Source organism: Oenanthe melanoleuca, chromosome 5 (assembly GCF_029582105.1).
Source record: "Oenanthe melanoleuca isolate GR-GAL-2019-014 chromosome 5, OMel1.0, whole genome shotgun sequence".
Lineage (NCBI taxonomy): Eukaryota > Metazoa > Chordata > Aves > Passeriformes > Muscicapidae > Oenanthe > Oenanthe melanoleuca.
Window position 1 is genome coordinate 24,038,439 of NC_079339.1, and position 20,588 is coordinate 24,059,026.

Here is a 20,588-nt window from a genome sequence, read left to right on the forward strand (position 1 = left end):
AGTCAGCTGGGTGATTTCAACCCAAAGTTCTTTCTTGTCACTGGTTAGGAGTGGTGCATGTTTGAAGGAGTCAAGCACGTGGAATCATGTAAATATAGGTTACTGAGGTCTTGCAGTGTTTTGTGAATCGGCTGAATTTTGGCCAGTGGGTTTCTACAAGAACAGTGAGATCACCTTTCTGGGCTGTAATACTCCTCTGTGGCCAATTTTACACTGACAATTTTATTAGATAACACCAATACTTAAAATTCCAAAAAGAGAAATCCCACTAAGCTTCTGAGCAGTTCCTTATTTTCACTAAAAAAATATATCTTTAAGTGTTATTATTTTCACTAGTATGTGCAGCTAAATAACTGTCATCATTTCTGTTTATGATTTTGTTTCTCTGGTAGAAAAGAGTGGTGGAACAGCTTCGAAAGAATTTGATAGTGAAACAGGAACAACCAGACAGTAAATTTCAAATACAGCCATTGGCACAGTCAGAAAACAAACTACAGACACCACAGCCACAACCACTACAACAGCTACAGCAGCATCACCATCAACAGCAGCAACAGTCCACGGCACCCTCTCCAAACGTGATAGGATCACAGGTAAAAAGCTACAGCAATTCTTTTTCTTACTAAAGGTGAAGTTTACTGAAAACTAAAAAAGGGAAAAGTGCAGAGAGAAAGCTGCAAACTTTCACTTATGCTTGCTAGTGTACCAATACGAATTTCTTCTTCTATGCACACACAGATATGTGTCTTTCTGGGTTTTTTTGGCAAAAATCTCCAATCTGAGTTGTATACAATGAATAATGTATAGTTTAAAAGTTGAATCATAACCCCACAGAAAAGAAGAGTGGCAGTATCACATTTCTTAAAAATAAGTGAAAGTTTAGCAAATGAGCCTGTCTTTTCCCTAGGTGTGTGAATGAGTCTGACCATACCTAATTGGTCTAAAGAATCAGTAAATACTTTATACACACTGTATGAGGTGTATGATTTAAATCCTTTATTTTTAAATTACTAACAAAGTCCCCCCTAAAAATGTGAACAAATGCAAGAACATAGTTCCTTCTTCTTTCTGCTTGATTCTTCTTAAACAGATGTAAATCATACCAAGTAATGCTTGAATTTTCAAGGATTTGTCTAAAAGTGTGCAGTGTTAATTACAGAGTTCAAGTTTTAGAAAATAGGGTCTTTATTGGGGAGGTAAACTGTATTTCAGTACAGTATAGGTTTAGAGATGTAATCCCAGAACTCAACAGAGAAAGTGGTTTGCTTAAGAGGGGAATTTCAAGTTTCTCCTGTTCAGATATCTGAATTCACAAAAGTGTGCTAATAAAACAGCTAGAAAATGCAGGGAGGTGTTCTGTAAAAAGAAGTTGCTATCAAAGCTAGAATGGAGCAAAGAAGCAAATATTACTGTGTCATAAAGTATTTATAGGCAAACAATGTATCACTGTTGTATCAGTGATCTCTGTTTCTCAGTCAAGTAACATGAGAGCAACCACAGTTTCATGTGTTTCTCAGTATTCCACACTTTGCAATCATTCATTAACTTCCAGGTCATTTCCTGGATTGTAAAAATTGAGGTTTTGTTCAAAGTTAAAGAGCCCTCTAGCGAAAGAGTCAAAAAACTGCTACACTCTTCTGACTAGTACTTGTACAGTAGTACTTGGAAAGTAGTTACAAATTTGAAGGCAGGTTGTCCTGTCCCTTGGATAAATAAGCCAGCTTTTATCCTTAACGCTTTTCTGTTTTTATTTATGTTGTTAAAATAGTGAAGTATCCGCACTTGTTTCTGCACATTTTGCATCTAAGGTTGTGCCTCTGTCTTACTGTCTCTCAATCTCTTTCGGCAAAGAAAAGTCAAATATTTTGTCTCTCTATGAAGTTTGTTCATGCATGCTTTTGTAAATAACACATTTTTCAAGGCTGTTTCAGTACAGAGAATGCTTTCAGTGATTGTTTTCAGAGTAATCAAATTTAGGAATCAAGGTATATATGCCATAATTAACAGTGACACTTTAATATACATAATATGTCTAATGAGAAGGTCTTTTAAAATTTTCATAAGCAACAAGCATGCTAAAAGATCATATTACTGCAATATTATGTGAAATAATGCAGAATTACTATGAATGCCACTTCAGTATAGATGAATGCATTGGCTACTTTTTAGAATAAGCAATCTAATTAATGCTCAGCAAAGTAACAGGGATATTCAAGCTCTGTGGTCTGACTGAAACTGTACGCTGAGTACTTGCAGTGTTAATAGAACCCCTTGGAAGAGTCACAGTCTTGTATTACATGATTGATTACACCTTTCTTTAAAATGTTTATGGTTGAATGTAATGCTTGTGAAAATGATACCATGTTACATCTCATTGGAAAAGCTTGAATAATGTTACTGCATTATGGGAATGTAGTCTCTTGCTTTGGGGAAGGTGCAGCAGAGGTCGGTAAACTTGTTAGATCTCAGATAAAAAGTTAAGAAAATTGTGTTGCAACAAGAAAAATTTAATTATGTCTGGATTTTTTATAAATGTATGAAACTGAAGCATAAATTATCCTTTGATTTGGCATTATACAGTAAATGTTTTCACACTTGTGCATAATTAACAGTTAGGGGACATAGTTTAATTAATATGAAATTAGAGTTGTGGAGGTAAACTGTTTTTGTTGAAGGGGACAGTATTGGTGAAAATACTAAAGAATTCATCTGGAAATATATTATTTTATGAGAAAAAAGATAAAGGTCTTGTATGATAAAGTCAAGTAGTCTAAATCAGGCATGTTCAGAACACAAAGACTGCCTGATCCCTGGTTTTCCATTTTTTCATCTGTAGAACACAGAGCTGTCATCAGGAGGGAATGGTGGTTATTTAGTACTTAACAACATTCGATTATGTCACTTAAGTTTTGAAGGTGCAGTGCCATTGGTGCAATGGATTTTTTACACCAAAGTGAAAAGAAATAAGATCATTTGCCATTCTGTTGAGTGTCACTTGTCGTAAGTTTTCTGTTTGCATTGTGTTCTGATTATATATGGAAACTTTCACCTTGTTGCTTTTTGAATTAGATTTGTAATGTCCATTTATCTTAGCATCTTGGAAGACAGTACATTTCGCAAATCTGTGAAATGATAGTTGCTTCAGCTTTGGAATTTTGGGCGTGATGTATTGAGGCATTTCAGATAAATGCTGGTGTTACATGATTCAAAACCACTCTTTTTAAAACAGGCCAAGAGTAATCATGGTGTCAAATACATATTCCAAAACTAGCCCATTCCACAGAAGTTAAACTTAATTGCCTGCAGCTGGGCAGACTAACAGCCAGCTCTTACAACTTCAGGACAACAATACTCTTAGGAAAGAAAGTTCAGTGCGAGGTAACAATGTATCGCTGAAGCTGAGACAGGGATGCCCAAAAAAAAAAGATATATTTTTATTTTTAAAGAAACCAACTTATGAATGTTTTTCCCCCTCTTCCTCTGATTGTGAGGATCACTGTGACTACAGCTTCCATTTGAAAACAGGAGTTTTCCTTGGTGAGAAGATACTTTGCTGCTGTGTTTCATAAACCTCTGCCTTATATGTTTGATATTGACAGTGCATGTTTGGAAGTAATATGAAACTGAAAGATCCAAAATGCATATGCCACTACTTATGCTTAATTGTATTTTCTCAGGAATTTGTTTTGATTCAATCTGCAATGCTGCAGGTGACTAAAACAGACCAGCCAGGTGCCTTAAATGAGAATGCTTCTAGCTATCCAGTTTTCAGAGGCTTAAGATAATGTGCTTGTCTGAACAGCAGGTAGATAGGCTCAGAGCTGCCTTTTCTTTCTCATGCTGTCTATTGTTTCTGACTAACCAACCCACGTCCTGTCTGATATGGAGTGTCTCTGTCTCTTACAGTGTATTTTCTGTTTCCCTTAGAAAACTGTAACTACAGCTTCTATGATCACCACTAAGACACTACCTCTCGTCTTGAAAGCAGCAACTGCGACCATGCCTGCCTCTGTTGTGGGTCAGAGACCTACCATTGCCATGGTTACTGCTATCAACAACAATCAGAAAGCAGTCCTCAGCACTGATGCGCAGAATGCACCAGTCAACCTCCAGACAACAAATAAGGTCACTGGGCCAGGAGCTGAGGCAGTCCAAATAGTGACAAAAAACACTGTAACTTTGGTAAGCATTTCATGTGTTTGCCCTGCAGATATGTGTGGGTTTGGGTAACAAGAGGGCTATTGGAAAAAAAAACCAGAGTTTCTCACAGAAAGGAGGATAGTAGGGACATGGTGCAAGTCTTCTCTAGCTGACATTGCTAAAGTGATAGTCTGTAAGAAAAACATCTTCTCTCCATGGGGGGTTGTTATTACTGTTTTGCTTTGTAGAATTAAATCAGTGCTGTCATCACCTCTATGTAAAGTTTTCCCTGTTAGTAACTGTAGTCATGGGGTAGTAGTGATTGTTTTGCCCTTACTGAATTTGTATGGCTGTGTTCTGCAGAATTCCTACTCTTTTCCTAGGCAAAGGAAATGTCAGACTTTCTTCATTTGATCAGTTTGGGTCCTTGTCTTAGGGTTTTTTGAGTCAATTTGTTGTTCCCTTTCCGTGATATAGTCTCTGGTGTTTGACACATCCCTTAAGTTTGCCCATTACCATGTCTTCACTCAGCACGTTTTCAAACACATAAACAGATGCTGTTTCTTTAAAAACATATATTTTGGAAATACAAATTTTGTGCTTTGGCTACATGAAACAGTCTTTTCCAGAATAGTTAGCCACATAGAAATAAAAGAACCAGTGTTTCAGAATTGGATTATATAGGCTTCTTGCTCTGGAAACCAGGCATTATGTAACAACATAAAAGGGAAATTTTACTTCTGAAGTAAAGGCTATGGCTTTATTAAACGTAAATCCAATTTAGCCATATTTATTAAAATACAGTTTAATGCAGATGGAAGTAATTTTGCTTCCTAATGAGGCATATGTTTGTGATCAGAATAGAGAAGACTATTTGAGTGGAGTTTTTTCTGCTGTTCTCTCTTCCCGTGTCATCCCTTGCTCCACTGTCATCTGTTCTTTGTGTCTGTGCTTCATTTCCTTGCTGAATAACTTTGATTTGAGGAGGTAATTCTGTTTTAATCCTAGTCCATGATTTATGTTTCTGTAGCAAATTTCATCAAAACTATTAGAATATTTTTCCAAGTACTAATTAATCAGTACAAGACCTTTTTGAAGAAAATTGCAATCTTATGTGGGCGGACAGAAGTATAGAAGTATAGTATAGGACATTAATTTCAGAGAATCTCCCCAAGTACTTATGGTAGCTGGTAGTGCTATTCAGTGGTTAATCATGTGGCAGCTCCATGCAGCTGATTTCAGTTACACTTTCAGGAAAGTACTTAGGTTTCCTTAAAGTCAGATCTTTATTGTTTCAAATGAATGGCCTACTTTTGAAAATTTCAGGTTGTGTATTTAGAACCCCTCATAGTCTCATTAATATTCCTAAAAGTTGTAACTTCCAGATCTTTGCTATTTGCATGAGATCGTCTCTCATTCTTCTGTGTGCCATTCACTCTGAAAAGACCATACTTAATACAGGTGGACATCAAAGTGTTATTATTTTCTGTCTGTTGTAATGTCATTTTTTAATGATTAAAACAAATATGAGTTTTTTATTATCATTAAGTGAAATGGTTTTAGATCGCAGACCACAGTAGTTCGTACAGTTGAAATAAAAGGAAATATGCTTGCAATTTAAGAAGCAAGGTGTATAGGATATAGAAAGTAAGGTTTAGTTCTGTCTTTAATACATTTCTAATGAGGAACCTCTTGGTATGAAAAATTATTTACAGTGAAAACTGAGTTCTGAAAGTACATTCAGGGTGTTGATTTTGGTGAAAAACTTCAAAGCTGAATTTTCCTCTTTCCTGCTACTGAGCTTTCCTATCTTCTTACAGCAGGTTCAGGCTACACCTCAGCCCATAAAAGTGCCGCAGTTCATCCCTCCTCCCAGACTTACTCCTCGTCCAAATTTTCTTCCACAGGTGAGTTTACAGAGAACAAACAATAGGAGGAGGAACTTAATTATAGCTTAGATAGAAGAGACTTCTGATGAACATTGTGTGGTTTTTATTGCTGATGTGCTGGAGAAAACAATTCATCCTCAACAGGTTTGCAGATGATAACAAATTTGAGGGCACAGTCCATATTTTTCAGAGCAGTGCTGACATGCAGACAGCTCTAGACAGGATAAAGGAAGGGGCCAGCAGGAATTTTTTGAGCCTTAGCATGAAAAAAGGTAAAGTCTTGTACCTGGAATGGACTAACCCCCTGCACAGGTACAAGCTGGGGACTGACTGGTTGAGGAGCTGCACAGCTTAAAAGGTCTTGGTTGATGGTAGCTAAATGAGTGGTGTGTGCTAACAGCAAAGATACCTACCAGCCTATTGAGCTGTTCCAACAGGATTACAGCCAGTAGATTCAGGGAAGGAGATTATCCACCTTTCCTCAGCAATCATACAACTAAGTCCAATAAACACCCTGCAGTTTTGGAATCTCTTGTTGATAAATTTGAATGGAACATGGGAAGGAAGGCTGCTAAAATAGCTTGGGGGGACAGGAATATATGACTGTAAGGAGAGGCTGAGGAATCTGGGTTTTTCAATATTGGAGAAGAGACTTTGAAGGCACCTTAACAGCAGTTTCTTTCAGTATCAGCAAGGAAATAAATGAAGCTGGAGACATAGATGCTTGGCAGGACAATTAGAGGAAATGCTTATAAATTGGAACAGAGAAGTTTTAGACTGCATATAAGAAAATACTTCTCTCCTTGAGGACAGTTAGAAGTGGAAGAGGCTTGCCAGACATGTAAAAGCTCCATCCATGAAATTTTACAGGACTTATCTGGACAAAGACTTGAGCCACCCAATCTGCATTTAGTGATGGCTCTGCTCTGAGCAGGAGGTCAAATTAGAGACCTCCTCAGCTGCCCTCCAGCCTGTATGAGTTTGTAGTTATGAATTTTCATATGATGATTATATATGATCTTGTTTGCAATAAATGAAATGAACCCATGGAATAGGTGTCATCAAAATCAAAGCATCACACAAGGCCTAAAATTGATTGTTGGTTGCTGCTCATGAGCGAAAAAAGAAGAAATGAGATGTCTCTTGATTATTCCCAAGTATTTCTGTATTGCAAGGGAGAGAGACCTCTGTTTTCAGCTGAGTAGTAAAAGTTGTGGTTTACTTTTCACGGTTTGAAGAGGACACTGATTGCTTCTTTATGTTAAAAAAATTATCTTGGATTAACTACTTAATTTATATGAAATATATAGTAGTGTGAATAAAAGTCTAAATCTATTGCAAAATGAGAAAATAAAGGCTGATATCTGATTAAGATTTGGGTATGGTTAGATCTGGTGGAATGTGACCTAATTTTTCATGGTAAAATGCTTTTTATCTAGTATTAAAAGTGGACAATAGGAATCAAATAAGGAAAAAAAAAAGCTTTATTTTTGAAGTAATGTGCTCTGCTTCTGTACTTTGTTATGATATATTAAGTCCATTGTTAAGTACAAACTTACCAGTGACAAGAAATAAGCAAATTTTGGTGATGGAGTTTTGGAAGATTCTTGTGGCTCTTTTCTTTCTTGTGAAAGAACAGAAATGATTGCATTTACCTGTACCTTCAGCACTTTCAGTAAGGGATTAATACATAACTTTGTCACTCTCTTTTGCGTATCAAGACTGGTTGTGCAGGTATTAAATAATATATAGAGTTAACAGATAACAGGTATTTGCTGAAAAAAGTTATTTGTTTCAGGGCACAGTCAACTGTTCATAACTTCTTGGAGGTTCATTACAAAGCCCTGAAACACTTTTTAACATGAGTGCTTCAGCTATGCCTGTAAATATCACATGGATTTTTTTGGCTTGTAAAACCAAGATGTTAATTTAGATATAGATAAGGCATTTGGCAATAAACATTCTGTATAAGTGTCTGTGCATCCAAATACCATTTCAGGGACGGTGACTATATATGCAAATGTTATGGATGGGTTTTATGTAAGTAGGCTTGAAAATGTGGTGCTTTTTTCTCTTAACATACTTGGGACAGTATACTAAAAATTGCATTATCTAAAAAAAATCAAGCAGCCTCCTGCACATTATACAGGATGAATTGAAAGACTTAGTTAAAAGTTGATCTGAAGTACTGATGTACAAATCCCTCTCTTCATTTTTTTATTCTTTTTCTTATTTTATTTTTGTAGGTTCGACCTAAACCAGTTGCCCAAAATAACATTCCTATTGCCCCTGCACCTCCTCCAATGCTTGCAGCTCCTCAGCTTATTCAGAGGCCTGTGATGTTGACAACAAAGTTCACACCCACCTCTTTACCCAACTCTCAGAACTCCATACATCCAGTTCGTGTAGTTAACGGGCAGACAGCAACCATAGCCAAAACTTTCCCTATGGCACAGCTCACCAGCATCGTGATAGCAGCACCAGGTACCAGGCTCGCTGGACCTCAGACTGTACAGATCAGCAAACCAAACATTGAAAAACAGGTACAGGTAAAGTGTCTAAAGTGTCTACTAATGCAAGGTACTGGGTTTATTGCTTTACTCTGCAGGTTTGGAGAGGACGGCATCCAGGGAGAAGTTTTCAGTGGATACTGGAGATATTAATGTTCCAATGGCAGTACAAATTATGGAATGACTGGCAGCTCTTGGGATAGAAGTTACCATTATTTCCTTTAATATGAGCCCTTGGCACCTTTTTCTCCTGCTTCAGTGTTTTTATGCTCCCTCTACTGTTTAAACGTCAGTAGTTCATAAACAGGCTACATTGCAGGGTTTGACTAGTGTCTTGAAGAACAAATACAAGTGCTGAAATCCATTTTCATATCAAGCTCTTTTGTTTTTCAAAGGGTGGTTATGTGAAAGGAAAAAATTCACATAATTGTAGGGATATTTAATAGGATAAATGAAGCCATTTCTTCCGTGATCCCTTGAGCTTGCAATCTTGTGATTAGACGCAAAATAGTCTCACTCAGCTTCTGAAGTCTGATAGTTCCCTGGGTCTAAATTGGATTGAATGAGTGGAAAGGAGACCTTCAGAAGCAGAGAGTTCTGTATGTTTAGATTTAAAGTCTCTCTCCAGAAAAGACGTCTGTAAAATAAAAATTACTTAAGTCAGTGTGGATTGCAACTGAGAGTCCTTGCCAGTCTGTTCAAGTAAAGCAATATTCTGATTCACTTTTAATTCTTTCATATATTGTGTGTTAGTAATAGTGTAACGTTGTATACTATATTGCATGCTATAACAAGTAATATTTATGTAATTTTTATAGATAATAGCAGTATATATGTCACTTATAAAGCTTTCCTAGACTAACATGCCTTGAAAGACCTTCTTTCTGCTTTTGAAATACTTATGGACACTATGAAAATCATGTACATGAAAGATGTGCTTATGCTCAGTTCTGCTTGTGAAGTCTCAAGAGTAGGTTCTTGGATACCTTAGGGCTGTTCCACAGGTTACTCAGCAATGTCTGCCCTTTCCATGTGATTTGAAGTTGTATTTGTACAATATTTGACTTTTGATGCCTGTTCCTTTTGGTGTAAGCAATATTCATTTGCTCTTTGAATTATTACTGGCAACTACAGAAAAAGAATAATAATGGTGGTTCAATAACGCATTAATTTTTCTGTATAGTTTCTCCATATCATAAAGGGGAAAAGTCTGTCTCTCTGTAGCTTACCTTACTCAGTTTATAGCCTCAACATCCATGCTATAGGCTGAGGAATGTCATGCAGAAGATTTATGACTGAGAAAAGAAAAAGGCTTCAGAAACCACTGAGACTGAGGGATTCAGAGAGACAGTTTTTGAGCCATCTATAATTCTATAACATACGAAGGCTGAGGAGTGAGAAGTATATGCCATGAAAAAAATGAAGAAAATGTATATGCCATGCAGAATGGTTTCTAAGTGGAAGTCTTCATGAGATGAGTTTTCTTGAAGTGTCTGTTATTCCCATACGTTATGGTGATATTTCTGTAACAAAGTTAACTCTTAAAATCACTGTTGTATCTTGTGTGGCTCTGTGGGGTAATGGATTGGTGACAAGGCTGCTTCATTCTTTGTTACATGAAAATACCTTATTTAACATTCCTCTCACACCAGATTCCTCAATTAAGTCTTTGTTAGTACACTGCCAGCTTTAAACGTTTTTCTCCTGTTTCTGTGAAAGTATTTGTTTTGCTTTAACAGTCAAAGTAGAAAAAGTCATTCTTATCACTGAATGAGAGAAACACTCTTTTCTTTCAGACTATTAAACCACATGTGGAAACAGAAGAGAAGCAAACAGAAAGTCGTACAGTTACTCCACCTGCTGCACCGAAGCCAAAACGAGAAGAAAATCCACAGGTATCTGAACATACCCAGAGCTTTCTTTTAAGAAAATAAAAGGACACTGTGCTTCAGAAAGTATTTTTTCCCTCTCTTTCCCCAAGACTTCTTAACTTTAACATTCCATACATTCCTGTTGGACAGTGATAGTTGATAAGGCTACAGAATAAAAAATCTAAGTAGATACAGTGCATTGCATTTTTCAGTTCTGGAATGCATTTGGCTTCTAAGTCTTTTGTAAGTTAGAAGATTGTCATTTCTCTATGATACTTCCTTCAAACAGGGGTTTAGATTATGGAGTTGATTTCCATTCCTTTGAGGTTTTAGACTCTGGAGTTATTCTCAAAGCTGAATAAATGTCTTTGTTTTCCTTTATAAATATTTCTACTCTGGTGAGCAAGAAGGAAAGAGTCATGTATATTCACACTCTGCTTGTGTTTTAGTCCAGTTAATTTGGGGTGAAAGAGAGGACAGAATGACTATTTCTTAAAGTGTTTCTGCCATGAAGAGCTTTGGAACTGATTACAACTAAATGCTCTGCTACATTTGTTTCCATAGATGGATTCAAATTTACTATTGTGTGAGCTCTAACTGTTGTCAGTTAGCAAAATTCTGATTTTTACATGTCTCTGCATTTCCTGCATTAAAATTAGAATCCTCTAAGAAACCCATAGCACTTAGCAAATAGCAAATCTAAGCTAGAGTTAGCTCCTTGTAGTTCACAGTAGATGGAGAATGATCTTAAACTAGCAATATTTTTCTGGCAATTGAACTGTGTTAGTATTTTCTGATCATCAGTTCAGTGCTGGAATGGAAGTAAAGAGACTGCTCTTTTGTTCCCAGCTCTGCCAACTCTGTGATCATATGCAATGGGCATTTCCCAGTATCTTAGTCTAGGTTCCCATCTAGAAAATGGGACTCTTGTCTATCCTTTTTCAAGAACTTTGACATACATGAATGAAAAGGGATTTACAGAAGCAAAGTATCACTAAGTTGTGTTTTTTTTTTTGTGCTTGATTACTAGTCAGCTGTCTTTAAAGGGCATAAATGACTCATCCTAACAGTTGTACTTTTCATGATCTTTTTTCTCACCCCTCACAGAAACTTGCCTTCATGGTGTCTCTGGGACTAGTTACTCATGACCACCTGGAAGGTAGGAAAAATGTCTTAGGTTGGTTGTTCAGCTCCATGTCATTCTGAGTTGGAAGTAGGATTCAAAAATATTTCTTGTATTAAAAGCAGTATTTTCTGGTACAATAGTACCTTTGGTATGTTTGTACTCGATTTAACTTAGCTTGTTGTGCATGTGTTTTTGGTCTTCTTATGACATCGAAACAAAGCTGTTATTTATGCACCAGAGAGCAGAGGCTGGGAAGAAAGTGTATGCTCTGATGGTAGAAAAGAAATCTGTGGCAATATCTCTATCTGCAAAGATACACCATGGATAATTTTACTGTAACCTATATCTAGATTTTTCATTTATTTCATGATTTCATGGGACTGTAATTTGTAGTGAATGAGTTAATGCATTATAATTTGATTTATAATTTAAATTTATAATCGTATATGTTGAAAGACAGCCTATCATTACAATTGCCTGCATATTTCTGTACTGTATTTTTAAGTATCAACTTAAGGTTAAGTAATTTAAGTATCAACTTTTAAGGTTACCAGAGGCCTTTTTTTTAGATCCCAGTTATACTGACCATGAGTTTAAAGTGTCTTAGTTGTGGATTAGTTGGTGAAAAGAAGGCAAAGATTTCATTAGTCACGTGAGCACTGTATTTGTATTCCTTGTCAGGTGTTAGTTTTCAAACCTTCAGAAGTTAAAGGTGTAGCATAGTTGCCTATACCAGGCATGACTGGTGTTCTGTAGACTCTTTGCAGCTCTTCTCACATGTAAACTGAATTCTGGGGACTTGATATAATTTCTGAGATCCATTTTTTCTAACCTGGATGCTTTGTTTTACAAGAAATCCAAAGTAAGCGACAAGAGAGGAAAAGAAGAACAACAGCAAATCCAGTGTACAGTGGAGCCGTTTTTGAGCCTGAGGTATTAATTTTTTGCTGGGGGAAGCTGATATTTTCATTCTGATCTTGAGTGTCTTTCTAGCATCTTTTTACCTTCTAAGCTTTCTCAGTTCTAACTAGAGAGGCAAGCTATCATTTATAGTTCAGAAGGCCATTACAATGACACAACCCTCAGATTTTTAAATACATTGGGGTGTCCTTCTAGTACTTACATCTTTTTCTGCCTTCTCCTTTATAAAGCTCACGCCAAATGGCAATATGTGTTGGTCTGCTTTCACATCAGTCTGAAGCAGTGCAGATGTCAGAAGCAGTGTGAAAAAACTAACCTTTCTGAAGGTGTGCTTCAGAAAATACAAAAGCCAGTAATCTCTTAGTACTGTGCTGTTCCTCAGCCACTGCTTATAGTTATTGCCAGAAATGTTCCCCACCAGAAATTGTTCCTTTCTTCCTGCAGCGCAAGAAGAGTACAGTGACGTACCTGAATAGCACAATGCATCCTGGGACACGTAAAAGAGGTGAGGTATACCCAGACCTGTCTCCCTGCCCATTTCCTCCACATTGCATTTGTAGTCCCCATGTCAGTTCAAAGACAAGAAGGACTCTCCACTACTTCATTTGTCCAGTAAATTTCCATGGTAGGCAAAGGCCATGACTTCTAGGGATTAGCATAACAAGATCTATTAGGCAGCACAATGTTTCATTTCAGTTTCTCTCTCAAAAAAAACCCCAAACAAAACTCACCCAATTCGTTAGATATTCACTAGAGATGTGAGATGTTTAAACATCATTTAGTGATATGAAGCTTCTGTTAAGATCCCCTTGTTAATGACTAGATTGTATTGTTACTGTCAAGAAGAAAGTGGTTATGGAAAAAGCATTTGTGCCCTGAATAGGAGAAGAAACTTAGTGTGACAAAGCCTTATTCCCCACTGGGAATAGGGATGGGTCCTTGAAAATAACTTACCTTGAGTGAGAAAAGCTATTGTACTTGTACTAAGCACTTTAACTGCAACCAGAGTGCCACTTGTCCTTAAATGAGAGATAATCTTTCATATAGGCATGCAGTATTATTCAGAAAAAATCCTTCTGTAGAACAGGTAAAATTTTAAGACTTAGATTGTGGTGAAACCAGTGAAACAGACCAGCATGGGGGAGAATGTGATGCCATTATTTGTACATGGCCTCAACCACACCTACCTGACAATCTTTGCCTGATTTTGATGATTTTTTGCAGTCCTTAAAGACTCATAATACCTTCTCTATTCCTGAGTTTTCTGTCTAAAAGAGGCAATAAATCAGATTTTTAAAAAAATCAACCCAGTCTCTCACCTAGCACTGACCAGTTTCATTATCTTTTGAGTCTTTTGGCTGCAAGATGAAATACTAATTTAATATATTCTCTTATATGATCCATGTTTTCAGTCTAGCAGACAATGTGGCAAAGCTGACACTGCTGCAGCTCTGCTGTTTTTAAATAAAAGATATGTCTCTACTGCTATTCCCTAATAATATTAAATGAATTTTTTAAAATTATTCGATGTAGATTTTAAATAGAGAGTTTTTGCACTTACTCTGTGGATAAGTAAATGTTCCTTCTTCTGGTAACGATTTCTTAATTTTATTTTAGACCTTATAATGAACAATTACTATATCAATGAAAATGATTGCATGAGTTTGTACTTGATATTATCTTAGCCTGTTTTTGCAACTATTTTACTTTCTGTTTTTTTCTTTACACCCTGTTGTGAGCCTTTACGTTGCATCAGCACCAAATTAGTAGCACATGTTTTCAATTGACAAAAGATTGGGAAGTATACATTTGTTTTGTAATTTAATACAGCAATATATTGAGTGAAAAGCTTTTGTAAGCATTTGCCCTTGAGAGCTTTAGTTTAATTATAGATGGTGCTGAGCATGTCAGAAATTTCACCCATGGACACCACTAGCAGAAATCCATTTCCAAGGACATAGTCCGTTCTGGAACAGATCCAGACCTTAAATGCAAGGTTTAGCATGTTAATAGGTATAGACTGACAATCTGTAAACATAAGATCTGGGGAATTATTCCTAGATCCTAAGTCTTTTATGTTTACATATCCACAAATTACACTGGAGAAGGAAGGCAGAAATGATGGTTGCATACTTTGTTTTTGCTGTCTTGCTTTGCATTCATAATTTTATAAGAATTGTTATGAAGATATTTTACACACTGCTAGTGTTAAGGAGTATATAGAAATTGTGCGTAATCAAGCATACTAGGCTGAGAAAGAGCTCAGAATTTGGAGTAAGTTACAGTAGAAGACCAGTGATAGGTTAAAATTGATAGTAGTTATGGGTTAGAAAATAAGATCTGTTCTTAGGTAGCCTAATTTTAAAAATGTACCAGTAGGGTAGAAAGTGCTGATCTGTGAATTAACAGGTTTAAAAAATGGAGAAGTAGTGGGGTGGTGAGTGTTGGCCTCTGATAAAGGATTTAACCTATGTGTAGATTTATGTTGGCACTAGAAAGATGGGGAGGTGTGGGATAACAGCAGAAAGGATTTAATAATAGTTATTGTAGCTTTTTTCCCCTAAAAACTGAATAGCCTCATTTTTGTGAGTAGCAACTGTCCCCATGCTGCTTTTGTGGGAATGATTCTTTGACCCTCTACAAAGCTTATTTCTATTTCCTTCTGAAATACATCTTTTAAATGTTCTTTCCTTGCAAAATTCTACTTAAAGATTTCTAAAAAAATGTTTAAATCTTTGCTTCTGTCCTTCCACTTGTAACTTTTATATTAACTTCCTCTCTGTGCTACATCATTTCCTTTTTCACGCTAGCCAATGAGGACCACTGGCCAAAGGTATGTAAGATCATTTTTCCTTTCTTTTTTTTTTTCGTTTGTGTTCCCTGTTGTTAATATGTAGGTCGTCCACCTAAATACAACACGGTGTTGGGGTTCGGGGCTTTGACCCCCACGTCCCCTCTGTCCAGTTATCCTGACTCCCCTGAAAATGAAAAGACAGAGACCACATTTACTTTTCCCGCAGCTGTTCAGCCCGTGTCCCTGCCTAGCCCCAGCTCCACAGACGTAAGTAACTCTTGGGGAGGGGGTTACTTTTAGAAGTACACAAAACAGACACAAGGAAAATCATTGCAGGTTTTGTTTCTTTAATCTCCCTGATCATTTGTTCTGATTCAGTGCAGTGACAGTCCAGCATTTTTTTAACACCCTTCCTTTTTTCCTCCTGCACCTATGTTGTTATCCTGTAGGAATTTTATTTATAACTCCTTCAGTGGATTGAAACATTGGGAAGCACCAGGCATGCTAGATGAGCTCATTTCCTTTGTGTAGTGTCTGAGATCTTGTCTGACTGAATTGAATCTGTCATCCATGAAAAAGGGCCAGGGGGTGTGAGGGCGGGTGGGGAAGAGGAGAATGAAAAGTATTAGTTACAGGCCATAATAACAAAAAGTTGTGTTTCTACGATGAGAGAAGGATGGAAACTGCTTCGTCATGCACAACAGCCAGGAGCAGCATTTGTGGCACTGATTTAGCAGAAAGTGTGTTGTGACTTTTCAGTGGGGATAAAACTGTCCTCAGGAGGTGGAGTGTGCTTTCATTTAAGAGCTTGCTTTTAAAAGTCTCGTATTTACAGGGCACAGCTTAAGAATCAAAAGGTGTTTGCTTATTTCTTCATACTGTTGCTACAATCTTCTTCTGCAGTTCTTCTTGATGGAGAATTCAGGATCCACTGAAATGCTCATGCCACAGTTTATGCCAGTGCCTACCATTGAGCACACCTATTCTGCCAGTCACCAGCAGTCTTTTCTCATCCCTTGAATGCCTTCTGTGTTGTTTCTGCAGAGATATATCTGAGGCCATATCGTGATCTGCATAAAGGAACTGACATAGCTAAATGTTGTTAGTCTTAGCCAGGATCACACCCTAATCCAGTTAATTTTATAGACACCAATATTCTTGTGCCAGCTTCATTCAGGGTGAAATGAGTAGGCATATAGAGAAATCAAGATCACTTCTTTTGGCAGTGAGGCCACACCATGTCACATTGAAGAGGGTCTACACTTTTAGCAGATAATGTGAATATAGAAAGGTCTCTAGATAGGACAGAAAACGTTTTCTGTAGATAAAGACTCTGATTTGAAACTTTGAACACTTAAAAATGAAAACACAAGTGTATGCCTAAGGAAAAGGCTATTTCAGAACTCTCAGAAGTTAAAATAATTGAGCAGTTCATCACATAGATAAAGAAGAAAACTGCAGCTTTGCATATCTTTAAAATATTTTTGCATTAAGCGTCTAATTCCTATAGGCTTTAGAATAGAAATTTGATTTAGCACTTGAGTAATCCATGTGTTTAACCAGCCTATGAAAATTGCAAATCAGGCCAAGCACTTGACATCAGGCACAGTATACCAGAGCAGCCTTCTTGAATTTCTCCTGAAATGTTATTCTCTGAATGACAGGGAGAAATATTGAAGGGAGGATGAAGCAGAAACTTAAGATGGGATTGGTGATAAAGGGTAGAAAGTTGGTCTAGGACCAGGGAAGAGGAAGGAAATAATGCAGTAGGCAGGACTGAGCAAAGCCTCTTTTTTTTTTTATCTCTCCCTTTCCCCCCTCCTTCTTTTTTCCTATTTGGCAATTGTCTTGCCAAATGGTTATGTGAGCTACTTGTGAGCCACTTGCTTATGTGCAGTTTCCCTCATGCAGTAGTGGCATATTCAGCTGGAAGATGGCAATTGCCTTTGGAGGTCAGTTACTCAGCAGTAAGAATTGTGCAAAAGTCTCTGTTTTAGTAATGATTCAAGTCTTTGGTCACAAAATGCTTTTTTATTAGTAAACACTTATATCAAAACAGTGTTTCAATTGAGAGGAGCATTGTAGAACAGTGAGATTGCGAAGTCAAGCCCATAAAAGTTAGAATATGCCAGAATTGGTATTGCTTCTGATAATTTAATTCACTTACATCATACATTATGATCATCTTTATTTATATGATCATGAACAATTGCTGTTGCAGAATATTTTGTTTTCCCATGTTATTCCAGTGAAATGTACATATAAGTATAGATATTACAAACTCAAGCACACAAGCTGCTTTTGTTACTGTGTTATTCATTTCTATTGCCTAAAGCCAGGCTCTGCTGCTCTAGACACTTTATCAAAATAAAGAAAGCTGTTAGCTGTCCAGAAAGCTTAAATTTACTTTCCTGGTCCCTTGTGTAGAGGAAGTAGAGCAGAAAGTGACGTTAAATCACCTTTTATGGTATCTGTTCTGAAATTATTCTTTGCACTTTAGGCTGTAGCATTTCTGAGCAGCCTCACTGAGCATGGCTCTAGCCTGAGTTGGCTGACTGTAGCCTAACACAAAGCTGCTTCAGAAGCTGAGGTTGCTGGGTGCATATCACCACAACAATTCCAGCCCCCTCTTTATGAATATATTTATTAACTGCCCATAAGACCTGGGGTATTTCTTTGGAATCAGACAGTGGCTGGGATTTTGGTAAGGATAGTTGTTAAATCTGAGGAATTGCCCTGAATTTTACATTTTACCAAAAACAGAATTCTGTGCATGTGTGTTGGCATCTCCATGCATTCAGCTGCACTGCACGTTGGTCACCTGTATCACTACAGGTTTTGCAGCACTCAGTTGAATTTGGGATATTCTGGGTCTAAATTTCTAAATGTCTCCCCCTCAAGAAGAAACTGCACGTTTGTCTCTCTTGTAGGGCTCTTTCTGCAGGGTATGAGACATAACAGGTTTGGTTTTCAGCACACCAGTAATTTTGCACTTTGTTACCAAGAGCTATTGTGTAGTCTGTGGCAACTAAAGCATTTTAAAATACATCATTATCTAGAATATAATTTTTTTTTTTTTCTAAAATGAGAGAATTCCCCTCTTAAACTTCTCCTTATCTTGAAGAGGATTTTATTTTAGCTTATATGATATCTTTGCCTGGTGCCTTCTCCTCATACTCAGAGAATGCATGATGGAGGGAAAGGAGCTCTTCCCAGCCTGGTTACAACACATCGCTTCACAAGAAGCATGAAATGTCACTCATTTAGATCTTCATTTAACACTGAGGAATCTTTGGTCTTTAAGGTGAAGTAATACCATAACTCAGTTATGGATCCAAAACATGGCACTGAAAATTCACTGAAGATTGCTCCTTTACAAAACATTAAATCAGTGTTAACCTTGGGAATTAAGAATAGCCTTCCTTTTGAAGAAGGGCCTCATCAGCAATCGAGCTGGGAAGTAGAAACCTGAGCAGATTACTCATGTGTCATTCTTTTTACATGTGTATTATGTCATCCATAGTTGAAATTACTGTAATTTTTCTTGCCTGGCACCTAAATGTGTGAGTGCACGGCCAAATCTGCTGTCCCTCCAAACTTATAGAAATTGTTCACATGTGTGAAGAGATGATCTGTGCCAAAATGAAACCTTGCATACACTGGTATTTCATACAGGAGAGTGTGTACCCACAGTTCTGCTCCACACATGCATCTTATGATTGCAGTCTTGCATATCTGGGGGGTGTGTGAAGCTTCACTGTAAGTCAGGGACAAGTGTGTACTTCAGACACCAGATGGGGCCTTGAACATGTGGAGTTGCCAGGTCAACCCATTGGTCAGAGGAGAGGGTGGGGTGCCCCTTGCTTCATCTATGGACACTGAGCCACCTTTCTATCATACCTCTTCATTCAAAAATCAAATCAAAGCAGGAGGAGATAGAGAGAAGAAAAAGAAACAAAAATCAAACCTACCTTTTTGGGATGTTAATGGCTGTAGAAAAGAACTCTCTCTGATGGAAATGCAACAGTAACTAAACCTAGTTGTTTTAAAAGACACTACCAGTCATTTTTTCCATTCTTTCTTTTTTTAAAAAAAGATAGAAAATCTGTCTTGGTACTTTTTCATCCTGTCTCTCAGTCTGTGTTAGTGATGAAACAATCCACTCTCTATAGAGAATGAGAAAGTTTTGAGTCACAGCTGTTTTGGTGCAACTTGAGGTAGCCCAAGTGAAGTAAAAAGAATTGTCTCAGAACATGATTCATTCTATTCTTTTTCATATAGAAGCACAACACCTTTTCCTTACAGTTTCATTTTTAAAGGTGACCTAAATATTTAACAGCGTTCTTTTAAATCACTCAGCTGGGGTTTCTTTCATGCTATTACTGGCAAGAGACAGCCAAATTAGCATTCCTGGAGTGGAGTTGGGCTTACATCCAAAAATCAAGAGGGTTAAGAAAGTGGGTAGCTCATCACTACAGGCAAATAAAAAGATCAGGGTAAAGAGAGAATCTTAAAGAAGAAAGGCTGTGGGGCAACAATTGTTAAGAGAAGCTATAGTAATAAATGTTTGCTGTACTATTTTGCCTTGGGAGGACAGAGGGAGTGTTTGGGAGGACAGATGTCAGCGTTTCTGACATCTGGCATGGTTTTCCTGTTTCACAGTCTAAAAAGGGCTTGACCTTTTGGAATCCTCTTAGAGTTTGTGCTGTAAACCTTGAATTCAACTAAGATGTAGATATCAAACATCAAAGTTCACTTATTGCCTTCTCTCTCTTGCTTCCTCTCACCCAAACCCTTTCTCCACTATTTTGTAGGGTGATATCCATGAGGATTTTTGCAGCGTTTGCAGAAAAAGCGGGCAGTTGCTGATGTGTGACACATGTTCACGTGTTTATCACCTGGATTGTCTGGACCCACCTCTGAAAACCATTCCTAAGGGCATGTGGATCTGTCCCAAATGTCAAGACCAGGTATTGTTTGACAGGCAGGGAGCTGTGTACAATGTGTGTGAACATTTTTTTGGTGTTAAAGGAAGTAACCAGATTGCTTGGGTTACTTAGACCAAGACAGCCTAACACGAAACAAATCTATTTCATGTGCAATAAGGCTTGTGTGAATTTCATTGAATTATTACCTCTGTTGGAATGTGTGTCAGATCTTGCTTCTGAATCTGGGGTCTTTATTTGTTACCCTTATGTTTTTACTCTTTTTCTGGATCAACATATGCAGACTTTTGGGAAAGATTATCTACAACCCATAGAAATGCTGCTGTTCATCTTAAACTCATTGTTTCTTCAAAAGTTATTAGTATATTCTTCTGGACAAATAAATAAAACA

At 37.3% G+C, this 20,588-nt stretch overlaps 1 protein-coding gene across 27 annotated transcripts in view; it reads left to right on the forward strand.

Moving 5' to 3' along the window:
* Positions 1 to 20,588, forward strand: part of PHF21A (PHD finger protein 21A) — a 131,681-nt gene that overhangs the window by 99,077 nt on the left and 12,016 nt on the right. For 10 of the 27 annotated variants that reach the window (XM_056494028.1, XM_056494030.1, XM_056494033.1 and 7 more), the window contains 10 exons: positions 393 to 593; positions 3,928 to 4,182; positions 5,961 to 6,047; positions 8,276 to 8,578; positions 10,336 to 10,434; positions 11,518 to 11,569; positions 12,390 to 12,469; positions 12,902 to 12,962; positions 15,355 to 15,518; positions 20,066 to 20,221. In XM_056494028.1, coding sequence (XP_056350003.1) covers positions 393 to 593; positions 3,928 to 4,182; positions 5,961 to 6,047; positions 8,276 to 8,578; positions 10,336 to 10,434; positions 11,518 to 11,569; positions 12,390 to 12,469; positions 12,902 to 12,962; positions 15,355 to 15,518; positions 20,066 to 20,221 — 1,458 coding nt within the window. Of the gene's footprint in view, positions 1 to 392; positions 594 to 3,927; positions 4,183 to 5,960; positions 6,048 to 8,275; positions 8,579 to 10,335; positions 10,435 to 11,517; positions 11,570 to 12,389; positions 12,470 to 12,901; positions 12,963 to 15,267; positions 15,291 to 15,354; positions 15,519 to 20,065; positions 20,222 to 20,588 lie in introns of all 27 variants that reach the window. The other 17 variants (XM_056494032.1, XM_056494039.1, XM_056494043.1 and 14 more) reach the window with 5 other exon arrangements.